Genomic DNA, 24762 nt, shown 5'->3' with positions numbered 1-24762 from the left:
TCTCCATCAATGGGAACACCGATCCCAGTCATGCAAGTCAGCAAAAGAAAGATGAAAACTAAGTTTAAAGTCTAATCGTTGAGCTTCAGTGGTAAGATGGAAACTCTTGGGAGTTTTGCATCATTCTGTAGTGAAGCTGCTCTGAGTGATGTTTAACATCAGTGATTTCACATAAGTGCTGTCTTTGAATCTAAAAGTGAACAAGGAGTGTGGTACTTTTTAAGGGCCAAATTTTGATTTTAAATGTGAATTTATTTTATTAAATAATAAATATCTAAAGCCATTAAGCCATATCAAAGACAAAAATGCTTGCTTCTGTCAAAAGTGATAAATGTGCTCACCAACTGATTTTTACTCATCTGTTTTGCAGTTTACAGTTGTGTTTCTTATATTTTTTAAAACTTGATTATAAATATTGATGAGGAGAAAACCACAAAGGATTAACAAACTTTAAAGGTTTATAGTCGAGATCACTGTGCAGTGTTGCTGGGTAACTATACCATTGTGGTGGTTCACCCAGAGATGACTCATTTTGGGACCAGATGAACTTAATCCTTAATGAATACTGAAAGCAAATAACATGCATATATGTACTCAGGAAAAAATCTGCACTCACTTCCATGCAACTAATTTATCTACTTCTATTGCTATAGCATGCTTAATCTTTTACAGGAAGAAGTTTACTTTCTTAACATCAGCACTGAGAATTGAGGTCTATATATTGAGATATGTATGTACTTCTCCATCGCCTCAGGCCAATGAGCCTGTGAACAGATTAACTCCTGAAAGGTCAGGCAGTTCTAATTAAAGCCTCCAGAACAATGTAGTGCCACTGCAACGCTGGCATGTTTACAAATGGACAAAGTAATCATGACTTTCTCATGGTTTCTGACTCCTTCAATGCTTGTTATGCTGATTTTTCATAATTTCAGATGCACAATATACCCAGTATGGTCTGCAGGTTGTTCCAGGTTTGTGCTGTAAGCATTGCCTTTCCATTCAGATGTCTATGGCCTCATTACTTTTGATTAATTTCTGAGCTTGTCTTTCCAGATGTCAGTTTTTGGAGGTTTTGGAATAATAAATTGTCAGGGCCACTTCTTGTTCAGTGAGCACCTGGGTTTCTGTAGCCTTTCTCAACCTTTAGATGTAGGATGCTACTTAGATTAAAACAATCATGTTTTCCAGGAAAGAAAGGGCAAGTCTACCCCCGCAGGTGCTGGAAGGATGGAGTTCTCTCCACACAGCAGTGTAACTGTGCTGTCCTGTACTGATAAAATAGCTGCCAGACAGGATCAGCTTGTACCTGATTAGCATGGAGCATCAGAGCCCAGTGCAGGCCTCTCTGCACCCAGCCACTCCGACAGGGACACAGTAAGTACTTCATCTATCAACAAAGAGGAGCTGGCAGGGCCTGCAGTGCCAGAGCACTGAAACTACCCAAACTGGGAGCCAAACTAGCTTTCACATCCATCATTTTGATTACAGTATCTCTCATGTATCTTGGTTGGGAATGGGCCCCTGATGTGAAAAAACAAATGCCCTGCTGTGTGTAAAAAGAAAGGCAAAGAAACTGGACCTGTTTCAAAACGCTACCACACGTTTGGGTTTCCATGCATTTGAGAATAGTTTTGTGTAAGAGTATCAAAGATTTCCAGAATAAGATAAATTTGGCTGGAATAGTAATGGATTTGGCAACACTAGGCATGCCCCTGGGGCACACAGCAGAGGTAGTCCCTGCATGCCCTCAAAAGCCAGCACACTGGGACACCCTCACACATTCCCTGTGGAGTTCATCACTGCATGTGCCAAAAGCCCACTGAGTCCTGAATATACCAAACCTCCTACATACACATGGTACTACAGAGGCACAGTCAGAGTCAAGTCCTGGCCATGTGGGGACAATTTAATTTAACGTGTGCAGAAAGTCAGCTAACAAGTCAGCAACTAACAAGTTCCATGGGGCATTTATGCACAAGCAGCTGGTGCACAATCATTTTAATGAAAACAACTGCATGCCATTAAATATACAATACACATAGCTTTCCTTGTTTGAATCAAGTTTTTGACCTATTTCTAGGTCAAAATTACCTCTTCTCTGATTTTTTTTCAATTAGCAGGCTATTACTGTATGTTTGGATAACCACTGCCTTTTGATTACAAAATTTTTCAGTCTTCCTTACCTTTTCTCTTTTACTCCCCTATTACATTGCTGGAGGCTAAGGTTTGTTAAAGTTTTCATATGTGAGATTTACATAATTCAAGCATCTTCTTTTGCTTGAAGATTGTGGACTTTCAAATGGATGTGTTTGCCAGGGTCTTCATAAAAATAAATCAAAATCAGCAGTGATTCCTCCCCCTTTATTCTTTCATTTCCTGACTCCTGTTACTTATAATTGTCTTGTCCTTGCACTTTTCTTCCACTTTCCCTTATTTTGTCAAAACAGGCTGTGCAGCATGAAAATCTGGTCACATGCATGCCCAAGAGATTAACTGACCTTTGTGCCTTTAAGTCTCCTGAGCAGTTCAAGTCAGAACAGAAAAGACTAAATCTGCTGCAGATTCTTCTTTCTGGAAATAAGTAAGAGGTTCTTCAAGAGGCTCACCAGAGGTATCAATTGCCTTATTTCTGATCTAATTTTACTCTAAGTTCTGAACGTTTATAAATTGCTTGTAAAGATGGGATCCTTTTTTGGAGTAATAGTCAGAAGTGATTATCTGTTTTTAGTTGTGTTTAAGATTGGGTGCACAGTTGATTCTCGATTAGAGGCCAAAGTCTGCTCCAGCAGAAGGCTTTGATTTGGCAGCAGCAGGGCTGTCCCTGCCCAGCAGTGAAAGCGCTCAGCTGAACGAGCCTGCTTAATCTCACTGCGGTCCCGAGCAAACAAGGAAATGAATTCCTGGCCATCTGCAAGGAGAGAAACCCCGGCTTTCTCGGAAAGTGCGACTTCTCTATACACCTTAGAGTGCAAAAGGTGAAGCAAAACGAGTGCAACCGGCCTTTCACTTTCCCTTGATTCCTGTTATTTAGGTCTGCAAATAAAACTGGATATATTCGGTCTTCCTACAAGTAGAAATAGCTTCAAGAGGCCGCGACAAACAGCAGCCAGGGAAATGCAAACGCTTCTTGTCAAATTTATGGGCCGGGGTCATCTTTTGTCTGTTCCCCCCGTGCGATGCAGCTCATCGCATGCATCACTTCACCGCTGGGCGGGAGCGGCGAGGCTGGGCTGCCTGAGCTCCCCGGGACCCGGGCCGGGAGGCCCAGGACACCAGCGGGGCAAACCCGAGCAGTAACAGGAGCGGGTCGGTGCCGGGGAGCCCGGCCGGGGGCAGGGCCGTGAGGGCAGCTCAGCCCCGCTAAACCCCCACTGGCAGACTTTAATGGACTTCCACATTTGAACCCGCCAGGGGCACCCGCGCCGCCCCAGCCCGCGGCCCGCTGGCGGCGGAAGCGGAAGGGCCGGGCAGCAGCGGGGGCAGCAGCCTCAGGAGCGGCGGGAGCGGCGCTCGGTACCGGCGGTGAGTGCGGGAGCGGCGGGAGCGGCGGCGCCCCTTATCGCCCCTGCAGCGCCCCGCGCCGCGCGGGCCCGCCCTGCGCCGCCCCGATAAGGAGCAGGTGGGCGCACTCGGCCTCTGCAGGGGAGCCGGAATGGAGAGGGGTTATCCCCGATTTATGCGGCGGGAGCTGCTCAGTTACAGCGGTTTAAGTATCGCCAATATGTACCTGTTTGCATAGCTATACGTATTAATAGCATGCATAGCTGCTGAAAGTCTCGTTGCTTTAAGTTAAAACAGAGCTGTAGCTGTGGGTTAATGGACCGGGGTGGTTTGCATTATTGTGGTTATTGATACACCTCCTAGCCACAATGTCCTTGAATTACTCTGAGCTTTAATCCTTTTATGTGAATGTGGCAGTAGGTTGGTGATGTTAAGGCATCACCATATCTTACTTCTCCAGATTTAGTTTCCTTTTATGTTTTTCCTTATCTCTGCCCTTCAAAGAAGAGGTTTTCAGCTTTTTAATGAACTGAATAATTATGGCTAGCATCATAAATGTCATTCTCCTAAATCCTCTATTTTAGGGAAGAATCTGAGTGGAAAGTATTAATTAACATATTTTTCCAGTGTCTGCCATTCTGATGTGTTCCATTCTTCCAGAGGCTATAGTTCAAATCTCTGCACTGTTAATATGCAATGCTACATGAAGCAAGAGGATTCTTAACAATGTGCTGATGCTAGTTATTGATTAAATGTGTACCTTGTCTTCTGGCTGAACTCTTACCTTTAAGATGATTGCATAACATGGTTGTGTAAAGCATACAGTTGGTATCTTATTTGTATTATAGGACAAAGTGACTCAAAAAGCCTTACATTTTTAGTTATGTTGCTTGATGCAAGAAGATGTCTTTATTTAGGCAACTAAATTCAGGTAAGCAGCACCGACTTGCATGTAGTTGGCTACAAAATGGCAGTGCAAACTCAGAGTAGAAGAGAACAGTGTTGGCACCATCACCCTGTCTTCTCTGACCTCCTACCCCAATAAAACAGATGTACCCCTGCAGTTTGGTTCACCAGTCTTCAGCACCAATAGCTGGTCTTAGCTCAGTGCAAATATAGGGCTGTTAGTTCAGTGTAATGATTGTCTTGCACCAGGAGATGCTGGCCCATTACAACCCTGATAAGAAAGGCACTCAGACTCTAAGGTATTATATCAAATGATGCTTTTTAGAGCCAACCCTTTGAAGAAAGAGGAAAGTATTGGTACTTGTGCATCTCTTCAGGTGCTGGGAGCCCCAGCTTGTGTAGCATTGGGCAGATCTCACCCAGCACAGTGTGCACACCCTGTCCTGTGCACACCATTGAACTGCTGGGGATTCTTTTACAAGAAAACACTTCTATTCATCACTTTTGCTATCAGACAGAAGGATGCTTGCAGGAGAACTTCCTGCTTCTTTAGATAAAGGCAAGGATGCATAGGTAGCATAATTGCAGGTACAAAGTGTGAGCTACCTGCAGGCTCCTGTTCCAGGTTGCTGCTGAGGTTATCCTGCAGCTTGTGCATCCCACAGCACAAGGCTTGGCATGATGTGCAGCGTAAGACAAGCCTGGACCTACTCAGGATCACTGTTACGGGCATCCCCAGCTCCTTGGTGTAAAAATGGCCTTCAGGTCAGGGTCACTCCAACAGCTCTTCTGTGTCTCTCTGAAAAATAAGTGTGCTATTTGGTGTCTGCTGTTAAATCTACAAAAGTTTGGCTTGAGAAGCTAAGCAAGAAATTGAAAGCATAAACTGTGTGAACACATCCATCAGCTAGGACATAATTATGTGAGGAAAATGACAACACTAAGAAGGCAGACCTATTTTGGGATAGTATGCTATATAGATGCTGAACTCTGAAATCATCCATTCCTCCTACATAGTCAGATGTAACTAACATTGTATTCTTCCACTCTTGGTTATTTTTGTTGCTTTTTGTTTTTAAACAACATTCATTATTTTGGATGCAGCAGAGCTTGGGAAGCAATTAAAACCAGCTAGCCAGCTTTGGAGCTCATCCTGCAGTTTCTTTTTAACTGTTTGAGCAGAAGCATAGGTTGTGAGGATGTTGGGACACGCTGTAAGCCCTTCCTTTGTTGATGAAAAAGCTTTGCCATTGTGAGCAGAAAAGGTAAATTGCTGCAACTTAAAGAATTGCTGCAAAACTGTTTGTTCTTTTTATTCTTTAGGCAAAAATGCCTCCAACATGCGACTTTATTACACTCCACACTGGGCAGAAGATGCCTCTCGTGGGACTGGGAACGTGGAAAAGTGACCGTGGCCAAGTAAGCAGGGAACAAATGGATATTGTGCTCTCAACTAGTATGTGTGTTTGTGCACTTTTTTGAAAGTTCCAGATCTGAGGTCTGGATCCTTTGCTTGAGGCTGTTCTAGTCTTGAGTCCACTGAAGTTGAATGTAGGTATGTGTGTATTTGCCTAAGGCCCTAAGGCACAAAGACAGCAGATCCTTCCAGAAAGGAAGATCCCTTCAGACTTGTTAGCCCTGGCCCTGGGCAGTGGTGCTCTGGGACATAAACCCAGAAGTCAGTGAATGGTGTTTCTATAATATGGTGTTTGACTCTTCCACTGGCAAGTCCTCAGGCTGCTAGTTTGACCAGACACCACTTTGACTTAGGCTGATGATTCAGCAGAAAGCATTATTTTGGGAGGCAGAAACTCAAGTTGTTCTTGTAATAAGTCCTGTTCCAGCAGCAAGCCAATGGTTGTCAGGAAAACAAAGAACTTGCTTGGGTCAGCCTGCTTTCAAAATAAGAAGACTCATGTATCATTAGACATTCACTCTGCTTCTGAATGCAGTGAATTGGCAGACACCACACTTGGAAACAATTCTGTGTGTTATTACAAACATTCCGTGGGAATGTTTGTGTGCTCCATGGTGTGCATGCTATTGTAATGCTCCTCCCCTTTGTCTGTCTTTTCGTATCTCTTTCATTTAGTTAAAAGATACATTTTCTGCTGAAGAAATTGTATGTACTTACTGTGAAAGGTAATGTCCACTGCCTGGTGGAATTCCTAGCTGGTGTTCAAAGAGTTGTGCAATCGCAGAATGATTTGGGTTGGATGAGACCTTAAAGACCATCTAATTCTAATTCCCTGCTGTGGGAAGGGAGACCCTTCCACTAGACCAGATTGCTCAGAGGTCAATCCACCCTGGCCTTGAACATTGCCCGAGATGGGGCATCCACAGCCTCTCGATTATGCACTCTGCTGCATGTCTGTGCAGTAAATGGATGTCTCACTGCTTGTGAGAGCTTTATGTCTCACTCTTGTGTGAGCTTTATGATTTTTTTGGAGTATGTTAGATGACATTGTGCTGACAACTGGGAGGGAAAGTTAAAATTCTTCTCAAGACATTCAATTCTCTTGTGCCAGCTAGAGGAAAAGGTGGGAAAGAGGCTATAAAAATTAAATCTATTCAGAGCCATTTTACTGTGGGTTTTCCTGTCCAAACAGCTGTCAGGACAGTGGATCTGTTGGGAATAGTTGTACTAATGTGGAAGCTGAGTTAGTGTGAGAGCTCAGTCAGTCTCTTAAATGAGGAAAAGGGTGAATGTGCAGCTTTGCCACTTAAAACATCAAATTACAGCTGAATTAAGTTTGTTAACATGCACAAACTTAATGGATGAATTTCTGTGCACTCAAAACAGTGAAATATGCTTTGTCTAAAGTAATTGTCTGAAACTAAACAAACAAAATATGAATGTGTTGTTTATTCTGTGAACTAATTGTTCTGAGAAATGTGTGACCTTAGAAAGGAACCAGGACAGATCCTGTTTGTGCATAATTTAAACCTAATTCAGTTGGATTTTGCCATAATCAGCAGTGCTGCTGGCAGCTGAAACCCACACAGGATCCAGCCATCTTCTCTGGGTTTCCTTGGAAGTCATTGGGAGTCACTTCTTTGGAATATCTGCTGTTTTTAAAGACTTCCTTGTAGAATGTATTGAAGGCAAAATCTAGGAAGTGCAGCGAAAAAGGCCAGAGTTACAGAAGTTGCTGCTATTCCTATGGAATAAATTAATTTCTACTTAACACTTGAAAATTCAGAGGTATAGCAGCAATTTGGCAGTGTCCAGATGATTTACCCTTAAAAAGACATGATGTAGTTCAGGAATAATAAGTATTACTATGAATTAAAGACTAGGGGCCAAAAACCCAGAGAAGCAAAAGAATTAGCACTGATTAAATTTGGTTTAGCTGTTTCCCAAGTAGAGGCTATCTATCAACCCTTTGGTTCAAGGGCTGCATTAGAAGCAAGTGTGGAAATGGATGGCTTTTAAATTATTTTGGGTAAATATTTTGCAGATTGTAATTCTTTCCCTTGCCAAGCTTGAGTAATTTCTTTATTACTGCTGTTACTGTTCCTGACTGTAAACAAGCCTTGACCTTGTAGAAGATCTTAGCAGTCCACTACAAAGGTGTTATTGCAGCCCCAGTTTCCTAGATATTAATAGGGGGAAAATAATTATAGGATTGACACTGTATAAAATAATAGGATGTTTTGTATTTTACATGATCAAATGCTGGAAATTTGTTTTGCATGTTTCCATAGGAATATGATGGAGAGCTGTTGAATGGAAGGGAGCACAGTACTGAAGTTTATGAACTGGCAGCATGAATGAGTTGAAAGAGAAATCTATTCAGACAGGAGTATCAGGAATATCAATATCATGGGTTTTTGATATTGCAGCTGGATTAGCTGTTATCCTTTAATGCTTTGTTCTCTTCTCTCGAGTGAGCCATGCTTTCAACATGGAGGATTGTTCCCCACCTGATGAGTAGCCTAACCTGTAGTGGCAGAGGTTGGTTCTGTGGGATAGGGAGGCACAGGGTTTGTATTTCTGTGTGAAACCTTGGAAAAGCTGAAGAGAAGTGCACCTCAGAAAACCAGTCAGACAGGGTGTCTTGTGACAGGATTGCAGCTTCGGGGGAGAATGTTTAGTTCTTGAAGTTTGTTAGACAATATAGAGAATCCTGGTTACAGGCACAAAAAAATTCACTGGTGTTAAGGAAGGGACTTAAATTCAACATTTGAAGGATAAGAGGCAAACCCTTTTATTTTAGGGAACACCACCTTATAAATTGGCATTATTTATCTCATGGTGTGAGTTCCTTTTCAGCTAATTTTAGTGTAATATTTAGAAACTGTAATATAGCAACACTTGGGTTCTGGTCATAGTGCATCTGAACATCACGTGCACTGATTATTTGTTTTTTTCCTACTTCCTCTCAGCAAAAGGACTGCTAAAATGTGTCAACTTTGCAGGAAGCAGGGGTGGCTGGTCAGAGCCTTTTCTTTCCCAGTAGTATCGAACTGTTAAGAGTGGAAATCTCTTCATAATGGCTTGGGGCTGTGCACAAGAGGCTCCCGGGTCACTTGAATTGTGTGTTGCCTGGAAGTATAAAGATGGCTTGTTAGTTTTTTAAACTTGTGAGAGGCAAATTGAAGAATTGGAAATCTAGTAATGAATATTCTAATTAATGGAGACTTACAAATTGTTTCTGAATCTGCCACTGATACTGTGTTCATCCATCTTCAAAAAAGGGTGGGTGGAAAGACCAAGTCCCCTGGGATGTTTTAATGGGAGTGTAGTTCCTTGGACTTTGTTATAAAGTGAAGGAGAGTGAGGCTCCCACTGCCATACCAGTGTCTGTTTTGGGGAAAACCATTTGAAGAAAGACATGAAACAGCTGATGAGACAGCAGCAGCAGTGATGCAAGGTTTGGGAAAGGTGAGTTGTGATCAAAGGGGGAAACACCTGCAGTTATGTGGTCAAGAGAGGTGTGAGAGGAGCTGTGAACTTTGCAGATGTGGGAAAAGCTGTCACAAAGGGCAAGCTGTGAATTTCGTGTCTGGGAGGAATGGGATGTGCTATCAGGGCCATCTTTGTGAGTCATGTAAAATACTTTCAGCATAAAGATTTCAAAGCAAAGCATTGGGAAAGACTGCATGTCACAAGAAGGGCTGTTACAAATGTGTGCAGGAGTGGTTTGGATTTACTCTGCCCAGCTGTGGGCCTTGAGGATAGACTGGAAAATGCCTCAAGATCCATTCAGATGTACTTTTAATAAGACCTAACTTTTTAGTTCTGCAGGAATGGATTGGCGAGTCACACTTGAGCTGTGTGACTCGCCTAATGCAAAGTAAACTCACTAATTGCTCCTTTCCTAGCAGTATTAACAGGCTAAACTAAAGAATATATGGAAAGTTTGAAGGATCCTTTGGCTATTTGTACTTCACAACAACAAATACCCACAGGCATATGAATCTTTAACTGCTTCTGTTGTGTTTTGTTCTCTATCCCCTACCATGAAATGCATGTACCTCTCTGAAGTTAATCTCAAAAATACAGAACTTCTTGTTTTAAAAAAAAAAACTTTTTTAAAACTTACTTATGTTATTATTTTTTCCCTCCAAAAATGCCTTTTTTTTTCATGTTTCCTCTCAATTATTTGCCTTTTGTGTGGAACAGGAGCTCTCAGTTCACATTGAAATGTCTTAATGGGCTGGGAATAGCTTACCCAAATACAGATTATTTTCGTCAGCTCCAAACATTATGTAAATTATCAGTCTCAGTTCTTCAGTGCTAGAAATTTCTCAAAACATGCTGATAAAGAATACAGCCTCTTGTTGATTGCTTTGCAGAGACATGTTTGCAGTGCTTTATTTCTGTTTTTCTGTGAGTGGTGCCTACTTTCATTTATGGTAAACTTTGTGCCTATTTGATTAAAAAGAGTATTAATCTGTTACAGGAAATAGGGGGCTCCAGACACAGCCCTTGATTTTGTAGTGACCTGAGAAATATCTTTGTCAGGTGAAACACGGACTGTAAGTACTGTCCTGCTAGAGAAAGGAAGACTTCGCTGCTGTAATAGAAGTGCTTTGTCATCCTGGCTAAGGGAAATTGAGCTACACTCCAGTTTTCCTCTCAAAATGCCAAAGAATGTAGTCAGAATATCCTGTGTCTGCTTTTACTGCACTTCTTGACAAGAAAAACAAATCAAATCCACCAGTAGGAGAGAGTTCTCACATTTGATTCTCCATTGCCTTTTTGTAGCATCTGAAAGCAGGACTGACTCTTTGCTTGGTATTACTAATTTTGTCAGCTTTAAATTTGAAAATGCTGGTACTTGGATTAACAACTTCATCAAAGTACCAACATTTTCAAATTTACAGCTACTTTGATGAAGTTGTTAATCAAAGTAGCCCTTAGCCTTTGTGGACATATTTTTTAATCTCATGACAAGAGGTGTGATCTCACTTAAAATTTGTGGCCCTATTGCATCAAGCCTTATACACAGAGTAATTTAAGTAATTTACAGTGTCCCAGAGTCTTGAAAGACAAGTTAGTGAGGTGCAGTGTATAGAAATCCTGTGCAGATAGGGTGTATTATTCTTTCTGTAGTACTTCAGAAGGACAAGTATAAGAGAGAATGTGTGCTAACTGTCCACTGGAAGTTAAATGAAACAGATTTTACTAAATGGTCATCAGCCTAATGGGAAATGATGATTCCACTGGCAACTGTAGTAATTCTTCATTCTTGCACAATCATTTATAGAAAATTTTTTTTCAAAAGCTCCTTAGGAGTACTCACAAAGATGCCATTCTGTGTTTCCTTCTTGTTTCTAGACTTGCTCCATATCTGAGGCCCATGTATGAAGACATTTGGTACTTGTGCTTCATTAGAACTTTCAAAAGTAGATACAGATTTGAAGTGCCTTGGTTTCCAAAAACCATTCTGGCTTTTATGTGACAATACGGAGCAAGAGTTGTGTTGCTGTTGGCAACACCTTCACTGTCAGCAATGTTGAAAGCAAAATGTAAAGTTGTGAACATCATCAGGCGTATCCCAGCAGCATGACTTTTGCTATTGTGCAATTATGAGACAAGAAAGAAAAATGTTCCATAAAAGAGCATTGTCTTGGTGATTAAGTGTGAGTGGCTGAACCAAACACAAACTGTGGTGATTCTGGAGTTAGAAGCCAGGTTCTTTCTTTACTGGGCAAGAGGAAATATATTCCAACATATTATACAATGTATTTCAACGTTCCAATATATTATTAACTGATGTTGATTTGTCACTTAGGTCAGAAAAGCTGTCTTCCTAAGCCATGACTTATATGAAAACTGCTTCTCCTAGCACATTTTCTATTTAAGAAAACTGTAGTGAAGAGTAGGGATTTGGTTTACCTGGTGCATTCTTGCATGCTATTTCTGTGTGCATGATCCATTTTCTTGTTCCTCTTGGAATGCCTGCCAGCAGTTTGCTCTTCCCCCCTAAGGATTGTGCCACCGAGACTCCAGATCCTCGTGTTTGAATCGCATGACCTTATACAGGTCTGTGGTTTTTTGGGGGGTGTTCCTCACTAAGTCTCGTAGTGTTTTTAAACTTTTCCCCAGTGCCACATCCCTTTTCCGTGGCTGCATGGGCAGTGTGTTTGTGGTTGCAGGTGAAGGAGGCAGTGAAACATGCCCTCAGCGTGGGCTATCGCCACATCGACTGCGCAGCCGCCTACAGCAACGAAGCTGAGATCGGGGACGCCTTCCAGGAGTGTGTTGGGCCCAACAAGGTAAAAGCACAGGAACTGCCCTGCTGGCTGTGTGTTGTGCCAAAACTTACAGCTGTCCCTTGGGAAGGTAACAGTTGTGGCTTTTCCTGCTGTTTTACCCCAGCTGTTTGCTATTTATCAAGAGAAGGCATGAAAGAGGGCTTTCTCTCCTCTGAGAGCCCTCCTGGCTATAATGGAGAAGAAAAATTGTCAGGATATTTGGATGGTACGTACAGAAAATGCCTGTGGTGGTGGTGGTTTTTTTCCTTTTCCCCTTACAAAGTATCCCAGTTTGGCTACTTTGGGTTCCCAGAATCAGCAGTTAAAATGTAAAATATTTGTCATGATTTATATGAAAAATTAACCCTGACTTTCCAGTCTAGCAATGGAGGATAGCCACAGCAAATTTAGGTTTTTTGTTATTAATAAAATATCAACTGTAGGTTTTTTGGTATAGATAAAATATGAATGAGTAAATGTGGTGAACTTTACTTTTTTTAAACAGTGATTATATGTGAAAGTTTCATAAATGTGACTCCAGAGTCTGCACCTGAGAGTTTGAGGTCTAAGTATAATGCAATGTGACAGGCATTCCTATGTATGAGCTGAGGTGGAATCTTAAATTTATTCCCTAAAGGGGCCAAAAGGATAACCTGTACAGCCTCACAGCCCATGGAAAGGAAGTTTTCATGTTCTTGCTCTCCTGCTGCTTTTGCCTTGGCTTTAGGGCAATCTCTTTGTTATGTGCTTGAGAGAGGCTGTTTTCAGCTTGCCCCAGGGATTCCTCCCTATTTGATGTGGTAACAATGACAAGCATTTTGTTCAGTTCATATTAGCTAGCTAACTTAGAACTAGAATTTGAATCAAAATTATTTGAAAAAGAATTTTTAAATATCTTCCATTTAAACACAACATCCTTTTGTGAAACACAGAAATAATTGAATGGTTGGGAGAGAGAAACTAAGGAATTAATTATTCAAAATTCTTCAAAATAGACTTGAGTGAAGTTTTGTCAGATATGAGACAATGAGAAGTGTCCTTTATGATGGAATTCTGTGCTTTGTTTTGCCCAATGTGATCTCTTTTTTCTATTTTATACTTTCTAGATAACCAGTTCCCCATTGTTTTATTTCTGGTTCTTACCCTTCCAATACAGGGTACAAGGCCTCAGTTCTTAGTAAGTTCCTTCCACAGCCTAGAAACTCCAATGCAGAGGTTTGGGGAATCTTCTGATTATTTTCCCACACTCCTTCCACAAAAAGCAATCTTGTTTTATATCATGTGATAGTAAAGTAAATTAGCTGGTTGAGGCTGGAATATGTGAATTGCTAAATGGAAATTTGAAAATTTACATATGAATAAGCTGAGTAATCTTCCTTTTGGCCACTGTCACACTTAGTAATGCCTTTAACCCTTGAACTGGAAGGTTTGGAAGAGTGAGTATGCGGAAAGAAATATTTTTGTTTTTCAAAACTTGTAATTGATGAAGTATTTGATGTACTCTAAGACTTGCCACTGTGTGTATTTCTCTGGCCCTTCTCCATCCAGTATATTTTTGAGAGGTTTAATTTGTAGGTTTCATGTGTTACCTTTTTTTAAAAAAAAACAAACCACAAAACTTCAGTTGTTCTCTTTGTTTAAAACTAATTGGGGAATTGTTGCAATCCTCTTTCTGAAATTGCTCCAGTATATTATGCTCTCTTTCCTTGCTTGAAGGTTATTAAAAGGGAGGACCTGTTTGTAACATCAAAGCTCTGGAACACCAAGCACCACCCAGAAGATGTAGAGCCAGCGCTGAGGAAAACACTTGGAGATATGAAACTGGATTACCTGGACCTGTACCTCATGCACTGGCCTCATGCCTTTGAGTAAGTTCTAGATGCAGAATGCAGAAACACCAGTTTTACATAACTAGCTCATGTTATATCCTGAGGATGTTCTTTCTGAGTTGTCAATTTCTTCCTGCTTATGCTGCCTGCAAGGTGTTTTTTGGTGTTTAAAGTTTAAAACAGTTTACTGTCTTCATCTAGGCACTGGAGAAGTGTAGCAGCTGTTCTTGGTTCTGCCATTGGCCTACCTGGTAACCTTGAGGAAATACCAGAACCTCTTTGTGCCTTAGTTGTACTGGTCTGGAAAATGGGAATTAAGTGCTTCATAAAGACAACACTTTTCACTTGTAGTTATTAACTATACTGGAGTGGACAAGCACATGCAGTATCATGGTGGTACCTGTATGAGGTGGAAGTGAATTGACTTCTTATGACAAAAATTACAGTAATTCTATGATTTGAGGAAATAAGAGATAAGAAAGTTTTCCAGTTAAGTGTTAAATGCCTTTATCCTACAATCTTATGAGAAGCACAGTTTCATACTCTATTTCCATGTAGATGTGGAAGTAGTTTTTCTCCACACAACTACAATCAGCAAAAAGGCAGGAGGAATAAATCTCCTTGACAAAGGTTTGCTGGTAGAGTTGGTCCTGCCTTAGGGCAGGTAGAGTAGATCAGAGGGGTCCATTCAGGGCCTGGATCCATGTCTGAGATAGTTCACATAGACTGTTGCCATATCTGGGATCTGTCTTTCAGTGTAAGGGGCCTCTGTTCTGCAAATCTGAGAATGTTTTTCCCCTTCTAGTCACATGAACTGAATTTTATACATATCGTATACTAATGATAAGATTAAAGATGCTCAAAGTATAAATATATTCCTCAGCATAACAGAATGAGGAAGTGTTTTTAACTAGAACTGGTATGGAGGAAGAGCTGGGAAAAATTCCCCCTGTTGTGCAACAGGTTTGCTTTTCATTTGCTTGAAAAAAAAACACCCCATCAAACATTGCTTTGATAATGACACATAAAGCAAATAATAATGTACGTTTAGATAGCACTAATGTTTAAATTTAGATTATATTGTGGCACTGTTGACAAAACTGACAGTCTAATAAAGCAGTTTAATTTCTTTTCTCATTGGAAACAGTATACTCTGCAGTTTTCCATTATTTGTACGTAACTGTTTTAATGCATGCTTATTTATAATGTCTGCTGCATTGGGAGGCTAAGCTAAGGAATGTTATTTACAGAAAATTAACAGATGAAAATCACAGTGCCTTTAGGTCTTGAAAATTACTCTCACTTAATACAGTACTCTTGACATATGAAGCTGTTCTGACTTGGAAGCTCGTAAGGCTTTCAGAGTTATTTCTGATTCTAGATTTAACAGTGACATGAAGAACCACCTCCCCTTGTCCCTAAGTACTGCCATTTCTCACACCATTCACTGCTTAGTTAGAGCTGTGTAAGAGTCTCATGGCTGAACTAGCAGAGTCCTGTGGTGATGATGGAGCAGGGCTTTCCCAGGGGGATTGCTGGTACCCTTCCCAGTATGGACTGCTCATAGGTGAGACCAGTCATAGGTCTCACCCCTTTGGCTGTGGGGTGTCACTTGGCACAGGTGGGTACTTTGTGTCTGTTTAGATGGGCTTTTTAGTTGTTTTGTTTTGTTGTTTTTTTATGTGTTGGTATGACTAACTGGAAGGAAACACACCTAACCTATAAACAATATGTAAATATTAGGACTTGTGGGAGAAGCTGTGCTTGTATTGAGTAGTGACACAGCTACAGAATCCAGAGGGAGTGGGAAGGCCAGTGTCCTTTGAATACAGTTTCTTCTAGATAGCTCTTAAACCCAGATCCCTTTGGTAGCAACTCCAAGCCGCCCTCTGAGTTACTGCTCCCTGAATCAGCTGTTTTATGGGGATCAAAGTGTGCAAAGAGCTGCTTCTGTGTGTACAGTGCTTTATCAGTTCTGTGTAGTCACTGCTGTATAGGTGAGTATTTCAAAGTGCTGTGTAACAACTTTAAGTGGGAAATACTGTCTTGTGTAATAACTGCTTATAGGTTAAGTCATGAAATAGAATTGAACAGACAGATTCATTCAGTTTGTACTCTCTGCTTCAGACTATGTAGAAACTTCCAAGACTACTGTGAAGAAGGTTTCTTTGAAGAACTAAAATAATTCGGTGCATGTACTTACACTTCACCTTTGATTCTGTAGACGAGGGGACAATCTCTTCCCAAAGAATCCTGATAACACGATGCGTTATGACTACATTGATTATAAGGATACCTGGAAGGCAATGGAGAAACTGGTGGAAAAAGGTCTTGTGAAGGCCATTGGGCTGTCAAACTTCAACAGTCGTCAGATCGATGATGTATTAAGTGTGGCTACTGTGAAGCCAGCTGTGCTCCAGGTAAGATGGACAAAGGAGACAAATACCTTTCCTGTTTGTCCATAAGAGTGAAGAATTTGCAAACCAATGTCATGTGTGTAGCACAAGAGGTGCAGCTTCTTATTTGCAGGGAAGACTATAGCCAGCTTTGCAGGAGCAGGCACACAGAGGCTGTTTTTCCAGGCATATTGAAAAGGAAGCTTACATCCATGTTCCATGGACATTTATGCCTGCTTAGATGAACAGGTCTTTGGAAGAGCTCATCTTCCATGTGAGGAACAATTTAGTCTGTAAAAAGGAAAGATTGTGAGGGAGTAAATTGGATCCCTACTGCATAGAAGTTCCTTGCTTGTTGGATGATCTGTTTGAAGGGAAAGTCCAGCACCAAGCTCAGATGATCTGTTTTTTGTTTCCTATAAGCTTAGCCTACCAGACACTTCTTTCTCCTGGTAGTGACTTGAGTTACTAAGATTAACTTAAACCTTATCCTCATAAGGTTTTCTGGAATCTGGAATGAACTCCTGTGATATATTTTGTTCTTTTATGCTTGACTTCTTGTTTGTTTCATTATATGTTGCTATCTGTTCTGTAGCCACTCATTGTGGGTCATTTTAATAGGTGGAATGCCATCCTTACCTAGCCCAGAATGAGCTGATTGCTCACTGCCAGAAGCGAGGACTGGTGGTCACTGCCTACAGTCCCCTTGGCTCTCCAGATCGCATGTGGAAACACCCAGATGAGCCTGTGCTGCTAGAGGAGCCTGGGGTCCAAAAAATTGCAGAAAAATACAGCAAGTCACCTGCACAGATCATCCTCAGGTACAGAATAATTGTGAGAGGCGTGGTGTTTGGGACCCAGTCTTCAGTCAAGCAAAACATACAAACTAGAAGGAATCCACTTAAACTGTGTCAGGGAGGGCTTAAAATCACAGGGAGTCCCAAAGGCAAACCCCACTTGGTGCTTGTTTTACAAAGCTAGTAGAGTTGGTCCTGTCTTAGGGCAGGTAGGCTACATCAGAAGAGCCCATTCAGGGCCTGGATCCATGTCTGAGATAGTTCACATGTCTGGAACAGTACCTTTTCTGCTGGGAAACAGGAGTAGGACAATTAAGGCAGCAGTGTACCACATGTGAGTGCTGCCCACTGAATTTGCATCTGGCTGGTTCCTTGAAGCCTCTGGTGCTTGTTGTTGTACTCAGGTGGGCTCCCAGGAAGGAGGGCTGAGGAAAAGACTTGCCTCCTTTGCACTGAAGAACTATTTGCTGTTTTTATATAGCCAGGTACTGGATATTAAGAAACAAGGTGACTGAGTGATACCCAGAATGTGATCAGCACCTTGTAAACTAAGATTGGATTTTTTCCTAATTTTTCTTGACTGGCTTTGTATCCATCAGTGTCACTACACAGTCCTGGGCAGTAGCAGGTTACCCAGAGAGCTGAATGTCTTCAAGATCTTTTGCTTAAGCCTCTAGACAGGCATTTCAGGGATCTGGGTTGTCAGGTTAGAACTTGCTTGAAATGCCTAAGTATGTTTTTTTTACTGTTTCTTCGGGTTTTAGCTTAAAACAGTTTTTGGGTGCTTGTTCCAAGGCATGAACAAGGCATCCTCCCCTAATTAATTCAGTTGTTACTGTCTTGCTTGAGCTTGGACATAACAGGTCCTAATACAATACTGTATTAGGAGGACTGTGTCACTCCTGTGGAGATTTTAATTTCACAGAAGTGGCATGTCTGCTGCCAGAGATTATTACTCAACCAAAATAAATACTTATTGTCCTTGGACCACACACACAGACAAGTCTCTCACCTCCTCTTGCAGATGGCAAGTGCAGCGTAAAGTGGTTGTCATTCCTAAGAGTGTCACTCCTGCTCGCATTCAGCAGAATCTGCAGGTAAGCTGAAATGGAGGAGTTTCAAAAATGCCCTTTTCATGTGAGTAATTGCTATACAGTCCTACACATTGCAGATCAGCAAGCTCAGGCACTTGGTTCATACTTGTTCATCAATGTATGCACATGCTGGGGAGGGAGGTGAAGATGTTTTTTGAAAACAAAGGATGTGTTTTAAACAACTTGGTGTGTGTGTGCAATGTGTACGTGCACAGTCTTGTTATCAGAAGGTAAAGAATGTACTTTGTAGAGGTCTAAATGAAAAATCTGTATTTAATTTTTTTTTGAGACACAAATTTATTGATATAGAGTCTTCTAATTATGCTCAATGACTCTAATTTATGAGTAATAGTTGCTCTATTCTGCAAGTGAGGGCTGGTGACTACTTCTCCAGCAAACTGCCATTCTAGTGATGCTGAAGGAGTAAGCGTGGTTCACTTCTGCTCTGAAGTAGAGGCTTCAGAAATTATTTGAAAACCCTGATTTTAAGTAATCTTGAGGGATGTTTCTGAATCACTTCCTTGGATCTTTTTTTCATAAAGATTGGCTGTTTACATACTTGTTTTTAAGTAAGGAGTTATTTATACAACTGTTACTCTCATTAATCCAAATTCTGGCATGTAGTGTGCTGCTAGAAATCTCAACAAATTCCCATGAATTCTGCAGTCGCTTGAGGTTTAGTTCTACATGGAAACAGAATATTTATCAAATAGGCAGCACTCATTGTGAGAAGCAGTCCCACTGCTTTCTACCTTAGTGGCAGAGCACTATGCAGTACCAGTGTAAGCTTAGAGCTGGCAGGTGTGTGAACAGCTTGGACTTTAAGCCTTTGCTTTGGTGTTTGTTAGGCGTTTCATTGCAATTTCATATTTATTAGCAGAAAACAAACTGATGGCAACCTATGGTTATTGAGTAAAGCCTCTGTTTTTTGTTCTCAGGTGTTTGACTTCAGCCTTACAGAAGAGGAGATGAGCCACATTGGAAGCCTGAATAAAAACTGGCGTTACATTGTGCCAATGATCACGGTAAATTTCTTGTGTTTCCAATAGTTTTCAATATGTGCATATGGCGAACACTTGGGATTTTTACAGTTTTGTTTCTTTAGTGTTCGCATCAGAACTACTTACTCAAAAGAATACTGCATCTTCTTAGGGTATCCAAGATGAAAGAATTTTTCAAAAGCTGGGTACAGAAAAGGCAGCTTGTTGAAAACTTTTGTCCTCTGTTTTGGACATGGGTGGCTCCCTCTTGAGTTCTCATTACTGACTCCCACGGGTCTTTAAGTCAGAGTCCCATTTTCAAAGCTCACCAAGGTCCTGCTGATTTGTTCTTCTGAAGTCCAAGCAGGCTAAGCTCCATGGCATTCCTCCAGAAGTACTCCTTGTACCAGCTGTCACTTTCTGCTTTGTACCATAAACCTCTAACATCAGTGAAGACTCAGGGTGCTGCTGCTTCTCCACATCCATGGTGGAAGTCACATCAGGGAATTCGTCCCCTCCCCTCCGCTGCATGTCCCCCTTTTCAGAATCTGTTGTAATGACCTATCTCCAATGTAAGGAGTTTGGATTAGGCTGATCTATTTTTCTTCCCAAATCCATTAGCTGCATCTTTTAGCATCAGTGATTTACTGTGTCACATGAACCCTTACCTCATGTGCTAGCAGATGCCAGTTTGTTTTTAGAGAAGCTGCTGCCTTGTAAGCATTGAAGTCCTCTTGGTCTTTCCTTTATTATAGTAAAGGACCTAAACTTGTTCCTTTTCCCTAGTTGCAAAAAGAGAGTAATGCCTTGTTATCTCCTGTCTTTATAGTGTTTCTCACTTCTTCTTGTCCTGCTTCTGACTTTACAACAGAAAGCCATTGCCATTCCCTGGTGTATCACTGGCCGGGATGTGGTAACTGTAACAAGTTGCTGTAGTTGTGCCTATAATGAATCTGAAGTGATCTATCCCTTCTCTGCCATACAGTACACTGTACAGAAACAGGAAATCTCAGAAAATCTGGGAGCTGTCAAAGACAGCCTGGCCTCTTCAGTGCTTTGCCTGTAAATTATCCTTCAGTAGTGGTTTCTGGCTGTAGTAGTTTCTTTGGGAAATTTTCTCCAGGATTTATCATTGTGAGTTTTTTGAATACTTGAGAGTATATCAGTGACCAGTCCAAGTTAGAAAAGAAGCTGTGAATGTGTGGGAAATGATTGTCTCATATCAAGGGTAGATGTGTTACAGCTTTCACTGTTTGCCATGCTTACATGAGCCTCAAGGCCATCCTTTTAACTGTATGTGTGCATAAATATAAACCCTCACATTCCTGCAGCCAAAATTCTCTGTGGTTATGGATCAGGAGTCTGTATACCAAACAAGCAGCCTAGCTGCTGATCTGTGTTAATGGGGTAGTGAGAAGCACACCTGCTGCTGACAATATGTTTCTTTCAAGTGTTTTGCTCCTCATGCTGCAAACAAAGTTGTTTTGTTAATGAAACTGCAAAATACATTTAAATGTAGCCTGGCTTGAATGAGCCAGGGATAATTCATGTGCTTTTGTTAACTGGGAGACCTGATCAGATCACAGGGATTTACAAAGGAGAGATGAAATACAGTTCAAAGTGGCAGCCCAGCCAGCTTGAGAAAGGGTGAATGTGATGCAGCTGAGCTTCAAAGATATTGCCATATTGTCAGATAATGAGACAGGAAGAAGCAAGATAAGTAGAGTTAAATCACAGCTCTGTAGCTCTAAGATCTCTAATGGAACCTTTTGTCTCCTGCCCATCCCTTCTGGGCTTATTGGAAAGAATTTTTATCAACTATGAATTAAAATTCCCATCTAACCTTCACGCCTGTCTCCACTGTGAATCTGACTTAGTGTCTGGATTTCAAAGTGTGGTAAGAGTGACAAGAAGGCTGCTATCATAACTGATGAGAGCATTCTTCTAGGCTTTACTTCATTGATCTATAGCCACAAGTTCTTAAAATTGTGCCACTCTTCCTTGTTGTGTATGTTTAAAGCCTATGGGGAGGCTATTACATTGCACGTAGACAATTAAAATTGCTTTATACTTCTAACTGTTCATTATCCGGATAGAGTTTGGAAGTTCCCTTGCACCAATCTGAAATGCAAACATTTGGAAACATACAATTGGCCAAGGAATATACTTAAGTGAAACTTAAATGACTGTAAGACCAGGAGAGGAGGAATGTAGTGAGCACATCATGATCTCTTTGTAAAAGTTAGCAGTAACACACCTGCAGGTGTGTTCGTTGCTGATTTTTATGCCCCCCTTCTCTCACATTCCTAGAATAGACTGGAATCGGTGATGTGAAACATTGCTTCTGGCAGCTGCTGTCTTGGCCTGCTGTGAACAAGAATGCTTGCTTGTTCTGTGTAGAGAAATATGCAAGGGGACAGAACTGGGGGGGAAGAGTGAAGAATATGAATTCTAGGAACATGAGGAAACCGTTGGCTTTCAAGAGAACTTGAGGAAACCTGAAGCTACTGTGACACTTCTGTCCTGTTTTAAGGCTTGCCTTCAGCTGACAGCTTCCTTGCAGGTCTATTTTAATCGGAGCATTAGTCCAATGTTACACAGTAACATCTTCGTTCTGTGCTCTGCAGTGCCCCCAGGTGACTCCTTTCCTTTAAACAGCTCATTGCAGGAATTCCAGACGCTTTGAAATGCAGGTTTTGTATTCAAAGCTCATGGGACTCTTGCTAGTGGCTACTTGGTTTGGAAGTCTCCGTGAGTTCCTCTATGCCCATAACATTTTGAGTGATCACTACCATCACGTTTATATGTATAAAAATCAAAGATTTCTCTAATATAACTTTTATTGAGGCATTAGTCGTCTAACTTAAGTTTTGGGTGGATGGTGCTTGCCTGACATGTGGGGAGGTGTGTGCTGTGGGCCAGTGCTGCACCCAGACTTCCCCAAAAGTTACAGATGAGGTTTTACCCCAGTTACATGGAAGATGGGGGTGTTGCAATGGACTTGGTGCAATATAAATGCAAGTTGTCCATCTGAATGCTTTGAGGTGGGATGTAGGAACTGAGACTTCTGCATGGCCATGTCTGGTTTTGGGCCAGCCCGAGCCTCTGGTTATCTGTGAGTATTGGTTTCAGTGCTCCCATTTTACAGCTGGACAAGTTGGTCTTCTGTGGAAGTGTTCCTAAAAGGAGTTCAGTGACACTATTAATGCCACAATATATGACCCTGAACAAGCCTCTCAATGTGTTTCATCTTATCCATCTCTAAAATTTGCAGCCAAGCAATTCTCTATAATGGAAACATGGACAAAGGCTCCAATTCCAATAAAGTGTTTTGAAGCATGCATGTTCCAGCACTTACTCAGTAACAGCTACAAGGCATGAGGCTTTTAACTATCCTTAGTCTAATTCTTCAAGTCTCTGCAGCTTGAGAGACTCTTGCTCTAGGCTACAGAAGTCTGTCTTTTCTTTTGAGAAAGGCTTAGAGAACCTGGGAGTAGAGGGAGGAGCTCTTGTTTAAGCTCAAAAATGTACTCCCAGATTTTTGTGATACAAAGTTTTAGAGATCTAAATCATGGAGAACTTGAAACTGTGAGTAAGAATGGATTTTATTTTTCTGACTTGAGTCTGTCTTGTTTTTTTCACAGGTGGATGGAAAGCTAGTAGCCAGAGATGCTGGACACCCTCACTACCCGTTTAATGACCCCTATTAACTACTGGAAAATCAGGTGTTAAAGTAATCCTCCTGTAATTGCCCTTCCACAAAGTAATTGTTGCCACGATTTATCAAAAGCACCGTCCAAATGTAAACCTTCCTTCCCAAGCAGGTTTTCCTACAGTGTACTCCTGCCTGGAGATCCTGTAGCTTCTGTTCTAAAGTTTGTGGATTTATTACAATGACTACAAGCTGGCTCCCGGAGGCATCAGATATTTTGGAGATTAGATAGAGAGTAATGGATTCTAAGTTCCAAACACATTGTCATCAGACAAGGGCATTACTTGGAGTAATTACTTTGGTTACTACTGTGAAATGGTTTTGAAAACTTCAGTTACTACCATGATGAGGAAAAAAAAAAAGAAGGGTGAAGGCGTGAAAGTTTTTTTAAGGCTAAAGAATTGCTCAGCCATCAACTTTGATATCTTTATTAATAATTTTTTACACAGGGAATGTGCTACAGTTGCACTATGTCTATAAACCATTCATTAAAACCCAAGTAATCAGCCATGCCCAGTGCTTTTATCCACTTCATAGTACTTTTGGGACCTAGACTTGTCAATTTTCTCTTTCTTTTAATTTGCCTGTAGATTTGAGGAGAATAAAAGCAGACCCTGGAGCAGGCCTTCAGGGTAATCCTCTCTCTTGCTTGTCACAGTGCTGGATTTCAGCTCTGAAAGCAGCTCTGATCCTATCACAAAAGGCACAAGAAATTTTCAGCAAGTCTTGCAGAAAAAAATCCTGCTTTTCCTGTGAAACTGTCCAGTGTTTCTTAGCCAAAAATGTCCATTTTGAGTTCTGGAAGATCACAAAATTAGTTCCTAATTGTACAGTAAGACCAAAGACTTGTCAGAGCTCCCAGTGTTTTAATGTTGCATTTTTGGCTGCTGCCAAAAAAAGTCTTTGGTTGATACTTAGAGCTGCTCCTGTGTCCTGCTGTACCACTGACCTGCCTTTTGTGCCTGTTTTCTTACTTGCCATGTCTCTGTGTTCCCCTGGCAGGGACTCATTTGCTGAGTGCTGATGCACCCACGGACTGGAACTCCACCTCTAAGCACAGTTTTCTTTTGTTTCAGTCTCCTAATGAACTGGTTGGTCATCTGAGCACAAAGGGCATAAGGTGTTAGTACCTACCTGTGCTCTGGTGGTGACACTTTCTGTGGCCTTAGAAACATCAACACTTTATTTTGGTCCTCTCTACCTGTTAAATAGGATTATTTTTTTCCCCATAGTAGTAGCAAGCAATTAGAAAAATAGTGTTGTATATCAAATAGTTCAAAAGTGAAAGAATTAGACACTTTAATTTGGATAACCTCATTTGCCATAGGCCTATAGCAGATTTGTGTATTCATTTTGAGCCTTCTCAGGTAATTCCTGCCTCACAGTGTGCAACTGAACTGGGAAAAAAGTGACACCCATTTATCATTCCTTGTAAACCGCAGGCAAAATTTCAGGAACTTCCTTTGTAAAATGTTTCCTAATTCCTGATGAATTTGCCTCAGTGGTGGAAGCCATTGCACCTCATTTAGGATTCTTTACTAGACTGGACATTTTCTCCTAAGGAAAATTAAATTCCTGTTGGTTTCTTTAATTGTTCTACTGAGACACGTTGCCTTTGAATACGGTTCTTGTTGCAGTCATTAGGCAAGCAATTGCACTTTGAAGACACTCTGGAGACTGCAGCCATCCTGCCAAGGACAGTGGCTTTTCTTGCTTGTTTCACTTGCATTTTTGCTTGTTTAAATAAATTCTGTACGCACTGTATGACTTTGAGACTTTTTTCCCCTGCCTCTTATCTCAAGGCCCCAATTAACTTTAGTTATTTCTCAGAGTATGAGTG

The 24762-nt window shown here is 41.2% G+C and overlaps 2 protein-coding genes across 5 annotated transcripts in view; one reads left to right on the top strand and one right to left on the bottom strand.

The window, feature by feature from the left end:
- PRDX1 (peroxiredoxin 1) overlaps positions 1–24762 on the bottom strand; it is a 33326-nt gene that overhangs the window by 7545 nt on the left and 1019 nt on the right. The window lies entirely within an intron of this gene.
- On the top strand, positions 2508–24686 carry AKR1A1 (aldo-keto reductase family 1 member A1). 4 transcript variants are annotated; one of them, XM_077785365.2, is made up of 9 exons: positions 2508–2611; positions 5731–5826; positions 12016–12135; positions 13831–13982; positions 16168–16363; positions 16961–17160; positions 18161–18233; positions 19169–19255; positions 22855–24686. In XM_077785365.2, the coding sequence occupies exons 2-9, from the start codon at positions 5737–5739 to the stop codon at positions 22918–22920; spliced, it is 984 nt and encodes a 327-aa protein (XP_077641491.1). In that variant the 5' UTR covers positions 2508–2611; positions 5731–5736; the 3' UTR covers positions 22921–24686. The 4 variants fall into 4 exon arrangements, with proteins under 4 accessions (XP_077641491.1, XP_021384253.1, XP_085441858.1 ...); XM_021528578.3 differs by lacking the exon at positions 2508–2611 and adding an exon at positions 3466–3522; XM_085585732.1 differs by lacking the exon at positions 2508–2611 and adding an exon at positions 3466–3619.

This window comes from Lonchura striata, chromosome 8, assembly GCF_050655825.1.
Source record: "Lonchura striata isolate lonStrDom1 chromosome 8, ASM5065582v1, whole genome shotgun sequence".
NCBI lineage: Eukaryota > Metazoa > Chordata > Aves > Passeriformes > Estrildidae > Lonchura > Lonchura striata.
This window is presented reverse-complemented; position numbering and strand designations above follow the sequence as displayed.

Coding starts and splice junctions, on each gene's coding strand:
- AKR1A1 (XM_077785365.2), top strand. CDS start 5,737: ATGCCTCCAACATGCGACTTTATTACACTCCACACTGGGCAGAAGATG. Junction 13,983..16,167: donor CACTGGCCTCATGCCTTTGA/GTAAGTTCTAGA, acceptor TTGATTCTGTAG/ACGAGGGGACAATCTCTTCC. Junction 18,234..19,168: donor GCATTCAGCAGAATCTGCAG/GTAAGCTGAAAT, acceptor TTTTGTTCTCAG/GTGTTTGACTTCAGCCTTAC.